This window comes from Cynocephalus volans, chromosome 4 (assembly GCF_027409185.1).
Source record: "Cynocephalus volans isolate mCynVol1 chromosome 4, mCynVol1.pri, whole genome shotgun sequence".
In the NCBI taxonomy this organism is placed as follows: Eukaryota; Metazoa; Chordata; class Mammalia; order Dermoptera; family Cynocephalidae; genus Cynocephalus; species Cynocephalus volans.
In genome coordinates this window covers 49,741,538-49,763,736 of record NC_084463.1, presented here as the reverse complement: position 1 = coordinate 49,763,736, position 22,199 = coordinate 49,741,538, and the positions used below count along the sequence as shown (strand labels likewise).

At 36.3% G+C, this 22,199-nt stretch overlaps 1 protein-coding gene across 1 annotated transcript; it reads left to right on the top strand.

Moving 5' to 3' along the window:
* Window positions 1–4,010: 4,010 nt before the first annotated feature.
* On the top strand, window positions 4,011–21,194 carry LOC134376120 (zinc finger protein 717-like). The gene is made up of 6 exons (XM_063094785.1): window positions 4,011–4,149; window positions 6,600–6,658; window positions 16,201–16,327; window positions 16,567–16,689; window positions 19,003–20,590; window positions 20,894–21,194. Exons 1-6 carry the CDS (start codon window positions 4,011–4,013, stop codon window positions 21,192–21,194), a joined length of 2,337 nt encoding a protein of 778 aa, XP_062950855.1.
* The last annotated feature ends 1,005 nt before the right edge of the window (window positions 21,195–22,199 follow it).

Sequence of the window (22,199 nt, the reverse complement as noted above, 5' to 3'; positions counted from 1 at the left end):
AGACCCCTCATAAAATAAACCAGAAACAGTATTTTCAAAATGCACAAACGCACTTCTGAAATCTATGGCCAAAATCTATTCTACTTCCTTCAACATATTCCTTGTGTAAATAAAGGTTTACTTATTTTTCTCTTTTATTTCCAGCTGCGCACACCTTTGATATGCTGTGTTTTCTGCACTTTCTTCTCCTTTGGTGCTAATATTTTCACTTCACAGTAAATAAAGATAAGGCAAATTTCTAAAGTGTGCACTTTACAGGTATCCTCCTTCCTGCCCTCTAACATTATTAGTATTTGAATTTCTAATTGACATTTCATGGGAGTGAAAACCAACCCTCCTCAATAGCACAGCAGTCAGCTGCAAGGATAACTGAGATCAAGGGTTCTCAACTATTCACTCATCCACTCACCCTGTTTTTAATATTTAGAATCTGATTTGCCTTCAGAAAGATTGCATTTGTGAGAGAAGGATCCAGAAACAGAAAGGAAGATGAGCCGTTGGTTTTAAAGTGTCTGTAGAAGCTGATTCCCAATATGTGCATTAAAAACATTTTAAAAAGGTACCACATCTTCATGATTAAACACACTCAACAAACTAGAAATAGAAGGAACCTGACAAAGAATATCTGCTAAAATCTTACACCTACTTCGGAATAAATTTTTGAAAGTTCAAGATGTTTACAGCAAATACAGAACTGCTTTTTTGAGTGAAATTATAAAAGACCTAAATAAATAAAAATACATGTCTGGTTTATGTATCTAACATTCATTGTTAACATGATGATACTTGCCAAACTGAAATGTAGATTCAATACAATCCATATTAAAACTTAAGCTACATTTTTGTCCTCTAGAAATGGTCATCTTAAGAATTATGTGAAAGTGCAAGGGACCCAGTATAATCAACACAATACTGACAAATTTGCTATAAAGCATCAGTAATGAAGGCAATGTGATAGTGACAGAGCACAGAAAAAAATAAATCTATCAGTAGAATAGAATTGAAAGATAACAAACAAATCCTCACATTTATGGTAAATTGATTATCAACAAATACGAGAAGATAATGTAAAGGTAAAATTTAGGATTTTCAACAAATAATGCTAAGAAAATTGGATATTTACAATGAAAATAATGAGATTAAACTCTCAATTCAGTGCATACACAAAAATTAACTCAAAATGGATCATACGCCGAAATGTAAAAAATAAACTGTAAAATTCTTATGAGAGAACATAGAAGCAGAGTTTTGTGACCTTGCTTTGGGAAGTGGTTTCTTAGACATGACACCAGAAGACCTGTGACCAGCAGCTTAGTAAATGTGACTACCACTATGTACCAATTTGCACCTCATGATAGAAGCATTTTGGTGTATTTGAAGCACTCTTTTTCTTCATCCCATTAACCACTGGTGTTAGAGAATAAGTCAAACATTCACATTGAACTCAAGGTCCACGTGGCTGGATGCTGAGATGATTGCTTTTGCATGGGCAGCATTTTTTATGAGACCCTCTCATGGAGAGTAATGTCCCTCAGCTGTGGCCACACAGAAGGTCTGGGACTGTGGATTTCACACTAGGACCTCAGAAAATTCTAGCCTGGTGGTCTTCATCAGTTCTGGTATATTACATTTCTATACGTTGCAGGAAGAACAATGCAATATATATGTACAACTTTATGCAGTTTCTTTCTAAATCAATTAAGAGAAGAAAGTAGAAACAATGTGCACTTATATTGCCTTTTATAGTTTCTCATTTACCTTTACTGTGGCCCCATGTTTTTTTGTGTGTGAATTTGTATTATTGCCTGGGGTTACTTGCTTCCAGGCTTAACAACACTTTTTCTATTTCTTGTATTCCCATCTACCAGCAACAAATTATCTCAGTTTTGTTAATCTGGGTATAGTATATATTGCACCTTCATTGTTGGCACATAGCTGTTTCTCTTCTTTCCACCTTATGATAAATTATTATGTCAGAACATATTTATTAAAATGCCATTCTTAGTTGATCCTAAACAGTAGCCGCTGTTCTCAGTCTTACCGACTACCACCAGATCCCCGTGATAATAATCTCTGAGCAATTTTGGTCTCATTCTACCACTCAAGCCCACATCAACCTTGATGACTCAAGCCAGGCATTTCTCTGTTTGAAAAGAAGATTCAGTCGTAGCAGGGGCTTTGAGAAACCCATGCACAGAACTCCTTGCCAAGTCTGTGGCAGAAACCAGGGAAGAAAAGGGAAAGTTCAGGCCCATCACATACACTCACAAACACACAAAAACAAATAACGAAATATTTGACTGATACATATATGGATGAATGAATAGGACCTGGGGGCTTGGGGGCAAATAATTATCAGATACTGCAAGTGTAAATTGACACAATAGCATTTTCCCAATTGTACAATAAAATCCATTGGAGACTCACAAATTAGCTTATTGGATGAAAACAAACATCTTTTGATGAACTGGAAGAAAGTTACCATAATAATTTCTGGCTTGCTAAAACTTTTCAAAGAAGGATTACATATTGTGATGATGAATAAGCTAACTATCCTGATTCTACCGTCGCACGTAGTACACAACTACTGATAGTTAAATTCGTACCACACAAATATGTATAATAAGTTACTTCAAAAAAATTAAAAACATTAAAAAATAAAATTAAAATAAAATAAAGTCAAATTGGTAAATAGTTTTTTTCATACTTTAAAATGCATCTCTAGAAAATAGACTTGGGTTCTATAACAGCAATATATATATCTATATAACAGATATACTAATATCAGAAATAAAAATTTTTAAAAAGGAACTTATTAATATCATCTACTCATTTCCCACATTGAATTTTCCCTTTATCACCACAATGTCTCTCATCAAATAAGGATTTAATCAAGAATCAGAATTCCTCATCACCAACATCTGAATAGAGATCACAGCTGTTCCATCACGGCCTGGTGTCCCAGTAGCAGATTTCCTGCTGGAGAAATAAAAATTTCGTCCATTGTTCCCAAGGGGTTACCACAGAGGCTTGTGGGAAATAAAGTCTCATCCTCCCGTTGACATCACCTGCAGAGAGCTATGGAACCGGCCTTGTGTTTCTTCTGCGCATGTGCCACTCAGTTCGCTCTGCAACCTGGGAAAGGTAGTTTGGCTTTGAAATGACGTCATCCGCACGGGATCCGGGCAGGGCTGTTCTGGGTTTCTGGTGCGCATGTGCGGCCTTGCCCGTTCCCCTCATCTCCCAGAGGCTGCTGCTACCTCCACGGTGCTGAGGAGATTCTGTGGTTGGAGTCTGTGTCCTTGAAGGTGGGTGCGAGGGTGAAGGAGGGGAGCCTGTGGAGCAGACGGGTGTCTCAGCGTTTGGTGGAACAGGTCCGCTGGTCGGTCTGAGGCGGGCGGAGCCTGATGGGCTGGTCTGAACCATGGACCTGGGCTGGGGAAGGGGGGCCTCCCCCTGTTCTGTCGACTGCTTCGTCAGAGGAATTTGGGCTTCCAGAAGGCGGGGCTTGTCCTTCCTGGAGAACAAAAGCCGGTTGCAGAAGCTCCGCCGTTGGGGGTCAAGACCAAGATGGCGGCGGGTCTGGAGTGGGGGCGCCTGAAGACAGCGTGAGCCTGGGAGGTGTGCGGTGAGTTCCCGTTGCGGCCCTGCCATGAGGGAACTTGGTACTAACCTAGTGACATTCAGTTTATTGATGTGTAAGATGAGCGCATTCAAAATAGTAGTGAAATTCCCTCAAGTTCCCAGAGAAAGAATTGTGAAGCGTGTGCACACTCAGTGTTACTCTCTGCAAGTTGTATCTGTGGGGCGTCTTGGTGTCTCTTTTAGCAAGTGTAGTTTCTGTTCCCTCCAGCACTGTGTGGCCTGCCTAGCACTTCTGGTCCAAGTCTACAGATGTTTGTACATGACCGAGTCTCCAGGGACAGTGACTTCTAGGAGAAAGATTGGGCCACTGGCTGATGATGGTCCGGTTTTCTTAGGAGTAAAGGAGGTGTTAAAGAGTTTGAAGGATGGTTCCCAGTGAATTGGAATCTCCCCTGCAAGAATTCCCCTCTGACCTGAGACCGCTCAATAGTGCTTCAGAGCACTGTTGGGGACTCAGTGCTATTGGAAGATTTGCACCATCTTTCAAAAGCGACATGAGTTTGAGTATAGGCGAGGGCCTAGGAAATGTTACTTATAGTAGGGGGCTTGAATGTATGGTCTGGGATGAAGGAATAACCTGGCATATCTGAGAGGATCTGCCTACAGTGCCCTCTAAACACGCTCTCGTTTCTTCTATCTTCTCTGATTGTTTCTAGTGTCTGAGCTCTCTCAAACATAGCCTATCACCATATTTGGCATCTAGAGAGAATCCTGAGGCTCTCACTGTCCTGATAGTTGTCCTCAATCGTTCGGGAAGTGTTTGCCAAGTTATTCCTACCTTATTAGAAAGATTGTTTAAAAATGGATTTTAGGAGATGTGATTTGCCCATGGTCACATAATCTGTTGATGTTACACAGCCTGACTTTTTGGCTAATGTTATCCTTTTGCCACACTTAAGTCAAAATAAGTGACTGCATGCCTTCCCTCATAAGTGGGCACTAAAAAATAAATGTATAAATTAAAAGAAGGAAAGAAAAACAATCATTAATACATTGAACTTTTCGAAAGGAGAGCTGAGGTTACCAGAGGTGGGAAAGGGGAAGGGGGAGGGAGGAATTGATAAAGGGCTGTGAAAAATGATGACGGTGTATTTTGTTGAACATGCCAGTTATCCTTATTTGAGCATCACATGTTGCACACAGGTATCGATATTCAACTCTGAACCCTACAGATATGTACAATCAAATATGTTACAATAAAACTAAGATTAAAAAATATAAAAAAGCATTTGTTTACTTTTGAGATTAACTTTGTGAGAATGAAATTAAATTAGATCAAACATTGCTTTAATATACTATGCTTTAAATATCACTATCCTTTTTTATTTCCAAAACTTTCTATGGATTATGTGATTTCAAAGGGTAAACAACACAAGTGTTTTCCACTTAATGTCAGTAATCTGTTCTTAAAAATTACAAAATCTGCAAGGATATAATGGGAGCCTTTTTAACATTATTTAACATGGGCAAATTAGACTGCATCATCTTCTCCACACTCTTGTCTTAAAATGTAATTAACTTACAGCATAATACTTGCTTATAAGTAAGAGACCCTTTTTATGTTTTATGTTTTTAGGTAAATAGACTTGTTTATGACTTGAAAAATAAAATTTAAAAACTTACAACATAGTTTACTGATGCAACCAATTGCTTTATATAATTCATGTGGCCTCCGTGAGCTCTAACAACCTCACTGAATTCCATCCAGTTGTCATTCTGTGTGATTTTTCAAAACTTGTGTGTGTGGTTTTGAATTTCTATTGACTATTTTTGGCATGTAATTTAAAACGTCTTCTTCCAAATAATTTTGTTACTATTGAGTTCTGACGTCTTCTGTGTAACAGTTACTATTTGCTAGTTAAGAAACTAACCAAAATTCAACGGCTTACAAAAACAGAAATAAACACAAAACACATTTCATTTGCTACATGTGTATTTGCGATGGAAATATTTTTTGGGCTGTGCTCAGCTGGGCAGTTTCTACATTGGTGTTGCCTGGATTACAAATGAGGCTTCAGTCAACTTGTGCCTCGGCTGAAGCTGGTTGGTTTAAGATGTCATCACTCACTTGTGCTGTAGCTTGTGCTGGCTTTTGGGTAGGTTCTGTGTCTCCAATAGCATAGCCCCAGGCTTCTTTACAACATAACTGTGTCTAAGAAGGCAAGCACCAATGGCAATCACTGTTCACAGTCATGTTTGCATCACATTTTCTAATGTCATAGTGGCCAAAGAAAATCAATTGCAAAGCCCAGTTTTGCGAGAACATACTATATAAAAAGATGGATACAGGGATACCTGAAACTGGAAATTATTACTGGAAGAGTGTACCACAAGAAATATGTATTATATATTCTTTTTTTATAGTTATGGGCAAAAAATGTTGGGGTGCAAGATGTACACTTTTCTGATGTTTAGGCATATAAAAGCAAGATATCTTATAGTGGAAACACTCATGTGGACTCCTATATGAAATACCTGTATTAATAGGCAAATGGTTAATATAGCCTAGGTATATTTTATCACATTAATTTTAGTGAAGACATGATATTTTGTTCTTTAGTTTTAATGATTAAATTATATCTTAAGGTAAAATTAGATGTTGCTAAAGCAGTAGGTAATCTATGAGGGGACTTCAAAAAGTGTATTGAAGGATTCACATTATCTTTTAATTTAATTTTTATGCAGACTTTTTAAGTACCCTCATCTGTTTTCATTAACCCCAAATTAAATTGTCTGCTTTTTGTCAAATAATGTATTTGTAGATGCATCTTCAGTTAGTTATGTGCTGCCTCTTTTTGAGGCATAAAGGACTATCATCCAATAGGGAGAAAAGTCTGTTGTGTTGCTGGTGGTGGTGGTTCTTGTTTCCAGCTAATTGGCAGTGTTTTCGTCAGAAGAATCCAAGATCAAGTCACACCAGTTCTCTTCTTAATTCACTCAATTTTCTTTTTCAGCTGTGCTGCCACAGTGCTATTTGCATTTCCAAGAGCAACAAAAAATGAAGAAGTCTTTGGTGAGTTGTTTGTTTATGTTCTTTACTTTGTCTTACATTGTGTTTATGAGATTTATGGGGTCTATGAATTAAAATAGAAAAGTATAAATAAGTAAAACTTAGCTTGTGGGAAATGTAGGAATAAAAGATAAAGTTGGCGTGTAGACACAGCAGCTTGGCAGAACTTAGTATTCTCCATGCTGAGTGCAAATTTGTCTCTGGTCCTTTTGATGTCATGGCAAAAAAAACCCTTTTGTTTCTTGATTGGAATGAAATTTGAGAGGACAGTATGCTACATTTTTTATGGAACATCCAGATTTGCTGCCACCAAAGTCTGAGAGACTATTTTCATTGAGTATGTTGTGGAAAGTTGTTTTTTTTTTTTTACCACCAATTTGAAAACAAATACTTTCAGTTTTCTGCAGTAAACACAATAACCTAGTGCTAAAGAACAATTCCCTTAAAAAGGTTTTTCTGGAATTTCTAAAACAGTGTGAACCGAAACAGCTTTTGGAAGGCCTTATTTGATTTACAGCTAAAACCTGGATCATCGGGAGGATTGAGTCAACCACCGATTCTTGAGTCACTCTTTGCAGGTTTCTCTCAGTTCCTGTGTTCATGCAGGTGTGCAGCACACTGTGCAAAGTTATATTTTTTGGAAAATGTTCCCACCGTTCATTTGCTCTTGAACCCACTCAATATAGTTTTAGTTCAGTTCTTCAAAAGTTTGCCAATCACCTAAATTTTAATCAATTTCAATGACTATTCTCTAGCCTTTGCCTTACTTGAATCTTCTGCCCTATTTGAAACTGCTGTTCATGAGCTTTTCCCAGAAATTCTTCTGTGTTACATGCTATGATGACCTCATTGATGGTTTCTTCTTTTTTCTCTGTATACTTCCACTTTCTATTTGTAGCAGAGTCCATCCAAGCACTCCATCCTGGGCCCTATTCTCACTCTGCAATTCTTCTTGAGTCATTCAATCCTCTGTAGTTTTCAGACCTATTCCTCTCCAGTTTGTACCTCTTTTCCAGCCTTTCAACCATAGATTAAACTCCCTGTTGAATACTTCTTTGTAGCTATTAGAAATGTACCTTAAGGTAAAAAGTTGAAGACCACAGTTTCCCACAAATTTCTGTCATGTGCACAATATAATTTTCCCCTCTCAAGAACCCTAGAAATTGTTTGCTGTTACAGAACTGGCTGAAAGCCCAACATAAACAGGTCCTGTGGCCTGTCATCTGCTTCTCCAGACACACCCACCTCACAGTGAAGACACTGGCAGGAACGTGTGGGCACTGCCTTTCAGAGAGGGCTGGTGGGAAGGGGAGGCACCTGCAGACACTGGTCTGATCAGTTAGTTATTCCCACTGGCCACCTGCTGTAGTTCTTTGAACAGGGCCTGGTCCTCATTTCTGGAATGTTGCCTCATGACCCTTCACACTTCCCCTTTAGCTGTCACCATTTTCTGTCAGTATCCTTTTTCCTCACATGCTTGGGTTTGTACTTGACCAACTTTTTTTTTCTTTCTATTTCTTGCTTATAGTAATTTGGGGATCCAATGGCCTCCTTTTCATATTTATCTAACTCTGGTCTGTTGATACAAGAAATGATGTAATCACTACTTTAGAAAGCACAGGCTTCTGTGCATTAAAATCCATTAGACCAAAGCTACCCCCACAGAGCAGACACAGGCTCTTTGATTTTTAGCCTCCCTTCAAAGTGTGTCATGTAATTTTCAAATATTTGAGACTTTGTGAATATACTTTTGTTGCTGGTTTCTAATTTAATTTCATTTTGATTAGAGAACATATTTTATAGTATTTTAGTCTTGTGACCTTTTATAGGTCAGTGTGTACTGTGTCTTGATGAGTGTTCCTGTATTAGTCTGTTTTTTTCTTTTCTTTTTTTTGTTTTGTTTCTTACAACAGAATATGTGAAACTGGATAATGCATTAAGAGAAGAGGTTATTTTTTACAATTTTGGAGGCTAAGATCCAGTCCAGGATCTTCTTCATGGTGGGGACTCTGTAGGGAGTCCTGTGGCAATGCAGATTAACACATGGTGAGAATGGCAAGAGCACTTTCATGTGCCCAGTGTACAAAGCCACCAGTCTATGCCCATGATACCCCATTAACACATTAATCCATTACTTGATGAATGGATTAATCTATTCACAAGGACATTGTCATCACAATCCTGTCACCTCTTAACGGTCCCACCTTTCAAGTATTATAATTGGATTTTCTGACTCCTTAACACTGTTATAATAGGGATCAAGTTTCCAACATATTAACATTGGTGGACACATTTACCCATATCAGCTTCAGATTGTACTCTACAAATATCAATTAGGTTGGATGGGGAAAACATACTCAGTTTCCCCTCCTATACTCACAACACACTGCTGACAGCTGACACCAGATACTTGAGGATTTCTCTCCACACACTAAGCCTAGAAGCAATTTTGTAGCGGACATCAAGCTGGGTGAATCTCTAATTCAAATTTATTTTGGCACTATCTATCTGGAGGTAGCATCATATCTCATAAGTTAAGAGCTCCTTCCCCAAGACTGTCCCCACTTCAGATGCCAGTTGCAAGTGCATGTTCCTGGATCTTCTGACTGGCTCCCACAATGCCCTTTTTTCTCTTTAGTCTATATTAATTTAGTAAAGGGGCTCCAAGAACTCAGTGAAACATTTACTTACACTTGCTCATTCATTCCAAAGGACATTTTGAAAAATACATGTAGGTGAAGAGATACAAAGGGTGAGGTCTGGAAGGGTCCTGGCACAGGAGGTTTCATTCACTTGGATATGAGGTACACCACCCTCCTGGCACACGGCTGAGTTCAGCTGTCCTGATGCTCCCTCAAACCTGTGTTCTTGGGTTTTTATGGAGGTCTCATTAGGCACAATTGATTGCAGCATAGGCCACTGTTGATCAACTTAACCTTCAGTTCCTCTCCCCTCCCTGGAAGTTGGGGATGTGGGCTGCCATTCCCAACCCTCTAATTACAAAGTTGGCTCCTCTGACAATCAGCTCCCATCCTGAATTTACCCAGGTAAAGCCAGCCACCAGCCAACTGATTAGCATGCAAAGTGACACTCATCACTTTGAAGAGTCTAAGGATTTTAGGAGGTGTATGCTAGGAGGCAGAGACAGAGACAAATATACATATCCATAATACAATATAGTTAAAATTTTGTCAATTATATCTGTACTCTTCCTGATAATTTTATCTGGTTATTTCATTAGTTATTGAGAGAAAAGAATTCTGCAACTATGAATGTTGATTTGTCAATTTCTTTTTTAAAAAACTTTTTATTTATTTATTTATGTTTTTTTCGTGACTGGTCCTCAGCCAGTGAGTGCAGCGGCCATTCCTATATAGGATCCGAACCTGCGGCGGGAGCGTAGCTGCACTCCTAGCGCCACACTCTCCCGAGTGCGCCAGGGGCTCGGCCCTGATTTGTCAATTTCTCACTTTAGCTCAGTTTTTCTTTTCCAGGTACAGTCATGTGCCTCATAACATTTTAGTCAACAGACCCCATTTATATCTGTGCAGTAATCTACATTATATAGTCCAGGTATGTAGTAGGCTGTACCATGTAGGTTCTGTAAGTGCACTCTATGAGGTTCGTACAGTGACAAAGTTGCCTAATGACACATTTTTCAGAACTTACCCAGTCTTTAAGCACCACATGAGTGTACTTTGTGACTCTGTGTTTAGGCACAAACAAAGTTATAATTGTTACATCTTCCTCACATATAATCCTTCTGTTATTATTAAAGGGCTGTCTTTTTTTCCCTGTTGATATATTTTGTCTTGAAGTTTCTTTTTGCTAGTATTAATATCTCAACTTAGGCTTTTTATACTTACTGTCAATGTAGAACATCTTTTTCCATTTTTTAAAATTTTACTCTGTTTGTGTCTTTGTATTTAAATCATGTCTCTGTGGATAGCATATAGTTGGGTCTTACTTTCCTATCAAGCCAGACAGTCTCTGCATAAAGTGGAATATTTAGTCCAATTCAACTGAAACTAATTATTAATAAGGTTAGAGTTATGTCTGCTATTTTGCTTCCCATTTTCTCTTTTGTCTCAGTTGCCATTTTGTCCTCTGTTTTTACTTTCCTAAATTGTTTTTGGGTACTCAATTTATTTTTAATTATTTACTCATTTATTTTTCAGTATGATCAACTACTGGCCTTTTAAAATTATTTTCAAAATAATCTGTTTTTAGTTTTGGTAAAAAAACACATATACATATATAAATTTAACCATTTCTTAACCTTTAAGTGGTGTTAGGTATATTCACACTGTTGTGCAGCAGATATCCAGAACTTTCTGTCTTGGAAAACTGCAAGTCTGTACTCATTAAATGACAGCTCTCAATTTCCCTCTCCTCCCAGACCTTAACAACCACCATTCTACTTTGTGTTTCTAAAAATTTGACTTACATCAGTGGAGCCATACAATATCTGTCATTTTGTAAGTGGCTTATTTTCCTTTGCATAATGTTCTCAAAGTTCCATGTTATAGCATAAGACTGTGAGGACTTTCTTTGTTTTTAAGGCTATCTAATATTCCTTTATGAACATAAAATGTTTTGTTTCTGTATTCACATTTCTCTAAGGACATTTGGAGTGCTTCCATCTTTTAAGTGAATAATGTTGCCATGAAAACAGTTGTGCAAATATTTTGCACTATTATTAATTATTTTGGATTTATACACAAAATTGGATTGTTGGATTATATGGTAATTCTAATTTTAATTTTTTAAAAAGCCACTCTATTATTTTTATAGTGGCTGCATCATTTTACATTCCCACCAAGAAAACAGTTTACAAGGGTTCCAATTTTGCCTGTGCTTGTAATTTTCTATTGTGTGTGAAGTAATATCTCATTGTGGTTTTAGTTTGCATTTCTTTAATGGTTAGTGATGTAAAGCATGTTTTCATATGCTTGTTAGCCATTTGTATATCATCTTTGGAGCAATGTCTGTTCAAGACCTTTGCCCATTTTTAAACAGGTTATTTGGTTTTTGACTTGTGAGATGAAGGATTCTGTGTATTCTGGATATTAATTTCTTGTGAGATATATGATTCACAACTATTTCATTTTTGGGATGCTAATGTAAATAGTGTGGTTTTTGTTTTGTTGTCTTTTGTTTTTTTACTTCAAATTCCACTTGTTTGTTGCTAGTATATAGGAAAGTGATCAAATTTGCATATTAACTTTGGATCTTGCAATCTCGTTATAATCACTTATTAGTTCCAGAAGTTTTTTTGTCCATTTTGAATTTTTTACACACTATCATATGATCTGTAAACAAAGACAATTTTATTTTATTTTCCTTTATGTATGCCTTTTATTTTAAGTAGTTATCTTATTGCATGAGCTAGTACATTAAGTACGATGTTGAAAGAGGGGTGAGATGGTGCATTCTTGCTTTGTTTCTGATTTTGTTGGAAGGCTTTGAATTTCTCGCCATTAAGTATCATATTAGCTGCAGTTTCTGTAAATAGACTTTATCAAGTTGATGAAGTTTCCCTCTAATTCTGGTTTACTGAGAGTATTTATCAGGAATGATGCTGTATTTTGTCTCATGCTTTTTCTAGATCATAGGGTTTTTCTATTTCAGTCTGCTGATGTGATGGATTATATTAATTGATGTTCAAACGTGTACCAGCTTTGTATGCCTGGAATAAATCTGACTTGATCATAATGCACAGCTTTTTAAAATACATTTTTGGATTAGGTTTAGCAATATTTTATTGAGGACTTTTGCATGTATATTCATGAGTGGTGATGATTTGTACTTTTCTCTTCTTGTAATGTCTTTTCCTGGTTTTGGTATTGAGGTAATGCTGTCCTCATAGAATGAGTTGGGAAGTACCAATACACAGTAGGGAATTGCTATAATTTCTTCCTTAAATGTTTGGTTGTATTTACCATTGAACACATCTGGGAAGGATGTTTTTTGTTTTGAAGATTATTAACGATTTACTCATTTTCTATAACAGATATACGCTTATTTATATTGTGTATTTCTTATTGTGTGAATTTTGTTAATTGTATCTTGTGAGGATTTGATCCATTTTATCTAAGTTTTCAAATGTGTGCAAGAGAATTAGTCATAGTATATCGTTATTATCCTTTTATGTCCACAGGATCTGTAGGGATGCCACTCCTCTCATTCCCAGTATGGGTTGTTTTGGTGCTCTTTTTCCATAGCCTTGTTACAGGATTCTTAACTCTATTTATCTTTCCAAAGAATCAGATATTTTGTTCTTTGTTTTTGATTGTCTCTATTGACTTTCTATTTTTAAATTATTAATTTTTTTTTGTGTGTGTGTGTAAAAGCATACATAACTTTTAAAATTGTTTCCACTATTATTGGGTACAACCTATTATATGTTAGATCAATTCAGAATAAGAAAAAAAAACCTTTTTTTTACTTCCACTTATTTCTTCTTTAATTCTGTTCCTTTTTTTATGGAGATCAAGATTTCTGACCTATATGCATCTTTTTCTTCTGTCAACAGAAATTCTTTTAATATTTCTTGCAAGACATTTACACTGGCAGCAGATTTCCTTAATTTTTGTTCATATGAGAAAGTCTTTATTTTTCCTTCCCTTTTGAAGGATGATTTTACAGGGTAGAGAACTGTAAGTTGGTGGGTTTCTTCTCTCGATGCTTTGAGTGTTTCATTTCACTGACTTCTTACTTGCATGGATTCTAAGCAGATTTTCTATGTAATTTTATCTTTTCTTCTCTATAAGTAAGATTTTGTTCCCTTTTCCTTTTTGTAGTTTTTTAAAAAATTGATTTTCTGTGTTTTAATAATGATATGCTTAGGTGTAGTTTTTGGCATTTATCATGGTTGATATTCTCTGAGTTTCCTGGGTCTTTGGTTTGGTGTCTGATATTAATCTGTGGACGCTCTCAAGCATTATTGTTTCAAATATACATTCTGTTTCTTTCTGTCTCTCTTTCTATTTTGGGGGCGGTATTCTCAATATTCTACGGGATAATTTTGTAGTTTTCCCACAGTCCTTGGATATTCAGTTCTTTTCTGTCTTCGTTCTCTTTGCTTTTCAGATTTTGAAGTTTCTATTGATGTACTTTCAAGCTCAGAGATTCTTTTCTCAGTCTGTTATTAAGCCAATTAAAAACATTCCTTATTTCAGTTACAGTGTTTTTGATCTGTGCTACTGTTTTTATGTTTGCTTGTTTTGGTACTTTCTTAGAAATTTTATGTGTACTTTCATTGCCCATCTGCTGTTGAGTACTGTTTACTTCATCCATTTGAGCCCTAAGCTTATTCGACAGAGTTTTTTTGAAAATAACTTGTTTGACATTTTTAACATCCTGATCATAGCTTTTTCTGATGCTTGCTCTATCACTTCCAGCTGTGTTTCTTTGCTTGTTTATAATGGGGTTTTTTTGTCTTTAAAAATGCCATGTAATTGTATTTTTTATAGCCATATATGATGTAACATGGAAAAGAAACTACTGTAAATATGCATTCAGTAATGTGTTCTTAAGCTGTGGAGAGGGGGGAGCTGTCTTAGTCCATATGGACTTCTATAACAAAATATCTTAAGAGTAGGTAATGAATAAACAACAGAATATTCTGGCATATTTAAAGGTTTGCCTTTTTTTCACTCACAGGTGAAAGCAGGGGGGAGATCTTTTTTACTATTAACTGTAGGATCCTGTTCATGCTTGTGACAGTGAATTACACAGTACTTTGGTTTCCTGCTATGACTGGGTCCCCTGGAGTTTTAACCCTCAGAGTTCTCTACAACTCTATTGATGAGCCTCCATCAGTGTGTGTAAGCCATGCCTCCATATATTTGCCTGTCGACCTCTCTAATATTTGGGGCAGCAGTGTGCTCTGTGTCTTTTCTTTCTTACTATTCAAGAAGAGTTATTGATTTTTCAGGCATTTCAGCTTTTTATTTGTTGTTACAATGGAGTGATAATTTCCAAATGTTTGTGTGTGTGTGTGTGTGTGTGTGTGTGTGTGTGTGTGTGTGTGTGCGCGCGCGCGCGCACGCACACAGGAATACACACGAGGAATGTGTTTCTAGAAGTACCTTTTTAATGTTTATGTAGATAATCAAAGGATTTTGCTTCATAACTATGAAAGTGATCAATTGTATTGGTAGACTTCTTAATACTGAGTTTTACTTTATTCGTGAAATAAATTCAGAAAAATTTTCCTGTTCTTAGCAGTCTATTTGTCTTCTTTATCTTTATATATTAATATTTTCTGCAGATTCCCTAAATGTTTAATTTAAGGTTATAGATTCATTAACTGATTACTAAAGGTATCGATGAAATTCTGATATTTTTTAAATCTTTATTATGAGCTTAGATATCTATCCTAAACACTGAAATTATATATTTAACTTCCATTTGGACATTTTCAAGGATATTTTAAGTATTATGCTTAAATTGTGTTCAAATCTGTGTCACTTCTGCATTATAGTTTTTTTTTTAAACCCATTTTCCAAATTTTACTTTACAATGCCAGTACCTAAGTAGCTGAAATCATGTAAATAGCCTGGGAATAAGACTCTTTTTTTTATTCTGTGCACAGCAAATTAGAACCATGTTCTGCTCCTGCTTTTTCTTTCCTTTTTTTCCTCTTTGCTATGCTTACTGCTGTGTTTCCTGATGACAGGTGATCATCTATTACTCTGTTTTCTTCCCCTCTGATTCTCCCATAAGCACCTTAACCATTCCCTTCTAATGGATTAATGTCAAATGCAAATCTGATTATGTCATTTACCTGTCCTTACAGGACCTGATTTTTTACACCTCATGGTTTGAAAAGTGGCAGTATTCACCCCGGGGTGGACACAAGCAATTTTTTTGCATACAGAAAGAAAATTTGGATATGTTTGGTTCATGCTTTTAATTTGAAAGTAATTTAAAGTCAACAGTGAGGGCATAAGGTTTTTGATATTTGATTTTGGTCAAATTGTTTTTATCCCATCCCCTAGACATAGTACTGTATGTAGTTCCCTTAATATAGTGTGAATTGTTTGTGTCTTTCTGACTGGACTTTTGCTGTTTACTCATATACTTTACATTGAAAGGCTAAGCATCTTTGGTATTTCAGTGGAGTTGAAACTGAACACAAAATAGAAGTATATTTTCTCATTCTTTCTTATGCCAGTCTATATTGAACTTGGTTCTAAGTTAGTTCAACTCACACTTTTTTTCAGGTAAGTATTTATACTTATGTCTTCATACTATATCATAGATCCCTTGGAGGAGTAGAATTCTATTCATCCTTTTATCTATAGCAAGAATGATGGTCTAGATCTGCAAAGTGGCTTTGTAGTAGTATTTTTTGTAATTAATAATTTATTACAGTTGCAGAATCTTCCTGTTGTGATTTTTCTTTCTTCTACCATATGGAATACTGTACCTGTTGTAAGATACATATGTACATGCACCCACGGAATTTTGAACTTCCAGATTTCCATTTTGTGAACCAGGTCTGGTGACTTGAGTTGAGGAGAAATGTGCTGTTACAGGTGTTAGTGTCTTTTGAGGATGTTGCTGTGGACTTCACATGGGAGGAGTGGCAGGACCTTGATGATGGTCAGAGGACTTTGTACAGGAGTGTGATGCTGGAGACGTACAACAACCTGGTGTCATTGGGTGAGTGAAACTCCTCAGTGTCAGGGGCAGTACTTTCTTCCTCTATGGTAAATAAAGGAACCACTTATAAGATTTAATGCTATTTAGGTAGGATTTTATTCCATAAAGAATGCATCATCCCTCTCCAAAGAAACATTGAAATTGGCCCTGTCATTTCATAGCATCTTAAGATGAACTCTTGTCATCCTTTCAAGAACCTGACAACAATTTTGCAAAGTCCCTGTTATTATCCATTAAAGGGTACTGCATTACCAAACCTGAAGTGATCTTCAAGTTGGAGCAAGAAGCAGAACAATGGACAATAGATTCCCAAAACCGGAGTCTACAAGGTCAGTATGTCCTGGGCACTGAGGCTGGAAAGAGTAAGGTCCAGCATATTTCAGTCGTGTTCAGCTGTTTTTACCAATATATTTGCTAGATTTCAGACCAGACAACTGCTGGCCTACTTAGAAACTCATGCATTATATAATCTCCAAAGAGGGCTCTAACACTTATACACCCACATTTTATTTTAATGAGTAGCTCATATACTTCCACAACTCTAATCTCTACATTTCTTGTTTTAGACCCTTTTATTGACTGTGAACTTTATCAGTATTCTTGGTAGCTCTCTTTCAGTCCATTATCATGTACATCTTCTTCCAGAATGTTTTAGCCCATGTTTTTCTGCTTGTAACTTTATACCTGAAAATAGGTAATTTATAAGGAAACAAAATTTATTTTTTATTATTATGTAGGCAGACAAGTCCAAGGTTGAGGTGTCACATCTCATGGGGGTCTTCTCATTTGTGGAGACTCTCAGCAGAGTCCACAGTTGGTGCAGTGTATCACAAGGTGAGAGTGGCAAAAGTGTGTCCATATGCTGTTTAAAGCCACCAATCTACCCCCGATAACCCATTAACTCACTATTTCATGAACAGATCAATCCAGCCATAAAGGCATGGCCTTCACTATCTAATAACTTCCTCAAAGCCTTGCAGTTCAAATACCATAGTTAGATTTTCCACACTCTTCATACTGTTAATATGATGATCAAGCTTCAATATGAGTTTGGGGGAACATTTAAATTATAGCACAAACATTTATTTATACACATATGTTTTCACTACATCATAATTAAGTGCATTTTAAGCACTTTTAATTTTATATATTTTTACTTAAAACAGCAATAATCTAAATGATGTCTCTTTCCTAGGGTTCACATTCTGATGAGAAACAAGATAATAATATACATTAAGTATTTGTTTAAGAATCATGAGGAATATGTAACCACAGTGAGAGAGACAGAAAATTGGGTAGTGAGAATTTAAGAAGGATATCCAGATTGAGCAGTTCTAGGAAGGTTATAGTTTACTTTGGCATAGAGTAAGTTCAACTTAACTCTTTCCAGATTTGACATATTATACTTGCATAAGTATAAAATTGAGAGTTTAGAGAGGACATCACTATTGGAGATACAAATTTGGAAATTGGTGGCTTACAGCTGATTTTTAATGTCATAATTTTAGAGGAGGTTACCTAGGGTGTTGATAAGAAAATGAGCAAAGAGGTTGAGAAGTGAGCATTGTGTACCATGAATCAGAAAGTATGAAGATGTTAAGGACACAGCATAGGCACCTGGATATGAGCTACTGGACTTGGAAGGAGAATCAAGAGATTGTGGGTCCCAATATCAAGTGAACCAAGAGTTTTATGTTGAAGGGCTCAGATTTTTTTGTGGAGTACTGGAACTTGAATTTAGCATGTTCCCCTTCTCTTTGTGAATATTATTCTAAACCAACAACGAGAACAAGGAATGTACATAAGACTTTATTTTATATGAAAATAGGACACAACTGAAACTTCATTGCAAAAATTAAAAGACTTCAGAAGCAGCAAATTATAAAGCAGAGGTGTGTGCACCAGAAAGTAGAGGTAGAATGCCAGTTAAACTCAGAAGGAGCTAAATAGAAAAGGAAATATTGTGGGTACATCCTGGGTTGACAACCAAATGTCTTAAACTTGCAGAAAAGGGGTGCACAGTGTGGTAAAATGGAGCTTTTTGAGAAGCAGAGGCAGTGATGTTAAATGAGAAATTTGTAGTAAGATGTCTTTATCTACTGTGTGGAAAAGGAAATGTTTTATCTGAAAAATTTCCAGACGTCTATAGCCTTTTTGTAGGGAAGAATGAAAACTAAACGAACAATGGGGGCAAAATTCTGAACCTAAGCCAAATTTCTGCTTAAAGGAAAGAAAATTGGTTTCCTGCTGAACCTGAAAGTACCTGATCCAATAAAGTATTACCATACTCAAATCAGAATCAGAAGGGAAAAAAGCACTATGTGATTCCCACTGTTGTTATAAGAATAAAATATAGAAATAAAATAGGGTAAACAAATGTCAGATGATAAGCCCTTGTTTAAAATTATGACCAAGCTTAGGTGAAAGTTTTACCAAATATTTTCTTATGAATGAAAAATTAAGAAAGAACATTGTACATTAGAAAATATGTTAATACAATTTATTACATTATGGTAGTATGTAGGAAACATGTATACTTATAAATCCAATTTCCATTATTCATTTTTGTACAATCCTATGCCATGAGAATATGAAAAAACTTCTTTACCTTTACATGCTCATTTAAGCAATAGTTATGTGTGGCTTATGGATATGGTAATTTTTTCTTATTTTAGATGTTCAGATAGTCAAAGCTCCAATTACAAAAAGCCAAGAACGTCATGATACACATTTGCAGGATGTTGTAATTACCAACAGCAATACATCAACTGAGGAGAAAGTTGAAATAGAAGCATTTCATTTGAGCTCAAACTATATTTCAAATTCAATTATAAATAGCGAAAAGTATTTAGGAATGAAGTGCAAAGAGTTCAATGTATGTTTGAATGCACTTCCTCCTAGAGAGGCTGATTGGATGCATGCTGGAGAGAAATCTGATGAGGGTAATATAACTGGGAAATTGTGGAGACATTGTGAGCATCTTAATCAGCATTCCAAGATTCATGCTCAGCAGCAGGCTTCTGAATATAGTGGACAATGGAAATCCTTCAACACAGAGCCAATATTATTGGAACAGAAGAAAGTGTACATGGGAGAGACATCCTGTATATTTGATTATGGGAAAGTCTTTCATAAGTCAGCTGTTCTTACCCATGAGATAATTCCAGTATCAGAGAAAGCTTTTCAGTTTGACATATGTTGGAGAAAGTTCTGTGAAAATTATGAACCCAATGAACAGCAGAAAATACACACAAAAGAGAAACCCTATAAATATAGTGAATGTGATAAATCATTCATGAAGAAATTACCCCTTACAATCCGTAAGAGAACACAAACAGGGGAGAAGCTATATTTGTGTAATGAATGTGGGAAAACCTTTCATAAGTCCTCAAACCTCAGCAAGCATGAGAGAATTCACACAGGTGAGAGACCATATGAATGTAGTGAATGTGGAAAAACCTTTCATGAGAAGTCAAATCTCAGCAAGCATCAGAGAATTCACACAGGTGAGAAACCATATGAATGTAAAGAATGTGGAAAAACTTTCTACCGTAAATCATGCCTCAGTGCACATCAGAGATCCCACACAGGTGAGAAACCATATGAATGTAAAAAATGTAAGAAAGCTTTCAACCATAAGTCAAACCTCAGGGTACATCACAGATCTCACACAGGTGAGAAACCATATGAATGTAAAGAATGTAGAAAAACTTTCTACCGTAAATCATGCCTCAGTGTACATCAGAGACTTCACACAGGTGAGAAACCACATGAATGTAGCGAATGTGGAAAAACCTTTCACAGGAAGTCACACCTCAGCAGGCATCAGAGAATTCACACAGGTGAGAAACGATATGAATGTAGTGAATGTGGAAATACCTTTCACAGGAAGTCACACCTCAGCAGGCATCAGAGAATTCACAGAAGTGAGAAACTATATGAATGTAGTGAATGTGGAAAAACCTTTCATTGGAAGTCTAACCTCAGCAGGCATCAGAGAATTCACACAGGTGAGAAGCCATATGAATGTAGCGAATGTGGAAAAACCTTTCACAGGAAGTCACACCTCAGCAGGCATCAGAGAATTCACACAGGTGAGAAGCCATATGAATGTAGTGACTGTGGAAAAACCTTTCAAGAGAAGTCAAATCTCAGCAAGCATCAGAGAATTCACACAGGTGAGAAACCATATGAATGTAAAGAATGTAGAAAAACTTACTCTAGTAAATCATGCCTCAGTGTACATCAGGGAACCTCACACAGGTGAGGAAACCATATGAATGTAGTCAATGTGGGAAACCTTTCACAGGAAGTCAAACCTCACCAGACATCAGAGAATTCACACAGGTAAGAAACCATATGAATGAAAAGAATGTTCAAAAATTTACTAAAGTAAATCAGACTTCAATGTACATCACATTACTCACACAGGTGAGACACCATATGAATATAAAGAATGTAAATCTTTCTACCATAACTTGGATCTCAATAAACATAAGAAAAGTCACACATAGCAAAGGCCCTATGAATACAATGAGTGTGAAAAAACCTTCAAATGTAAGACAGTCTTAAGCATGCATCAGAGATTCACACCGATGAGAAGCCCTATGTATATAATGAATGTGGAAAAACTTTTCACCAGAAGTCAAACCTCAGCAAGCATTGGAGAATTTACACATGTGAGAATCCAGATGAATGTAAAGAATATAGGAAGCCTTTCTACAGTAAAGCAGACCTCAGTGCCCATCAAAGAACTCACACAGTTGTGAAACCATATGAATGTAATGAACGTACGAAATCTTTCTACCAGAAATCAAACCTTACAAGTCATGAGCACACTTCAGGATGTATCAGAGAACTCACGTAAAAGAGAAAACCTGTGAATATATAGCTTTCTATTCATATCCACAGGGGATTGTTTTCAAAACTTTACATAGATACCAAAATCTGTTAATGGTCAAGTCTTATATGAAGTGGTAACCTATTGTGTAACATTCTGCTGCAGAATTTAACATCATGTCTAGATTACTTATATTACTGAATACATTAGAAACAATATAAGGAGTTGTAGTTTTTCTTTTATATTTTGTATTGCCATACTTTCTTTTTTTCAAATATTTTTAATCTATAGTTGGTTGAATCCACAAATGTGGATCTTGTGGATATGGAAGGCTCATTGTAATGAATGTAGAACATCTTATGTCAGAAGTCACACGTAAGCAGACATCAGAGAACTCACATAAGGAAGAAATACTGCTTGGCAAAAAGACTAGATTTTTTTTCCAGAAACACACACACACACACACACACACACACACACACACACACACAAAACACTGTCTTTTGTACATACAGCTTTTTCAGCAAATGGTGCTGAGAAAATTATATACATTTGCAGAAAGATAAAGTCGAACCCCTCACTCAAATCAGACCCATTCACAGAAGTATTCAAAATACATCTCTTTTTTTTTTTTTTTTTAATTTTATTTTATTTTATTTTTTATTTTGCTTGTCGTTTTTTCGTGACCGGCACTCAGCCAGTGAGTGCACTGGTCATTCTTATATAGGATCCGAACCCGCGGCGGGAGCGTTGCCGCGCTCCCAGCGCAGCACTCTACCGAGTGCGCCACGGGCTCGGCCCTCAAAATACATCTCTTATTGTTTGTAGGAGATAAAATTATAAAACTTATAGAGAAATAATGGAGTAAATATTTGTAATTATAAGCTAGGTAACAATCTCTTAGAAATTACACCAAAATCACATTCTAGAGAAGGAAATAAAATGATAAACTGCATTGGATAACATTTTAACACTTATGTTTTTCGGCCATAAAGAAAATAAAAAGACAAGTCAATTTATATAAAAAATTTT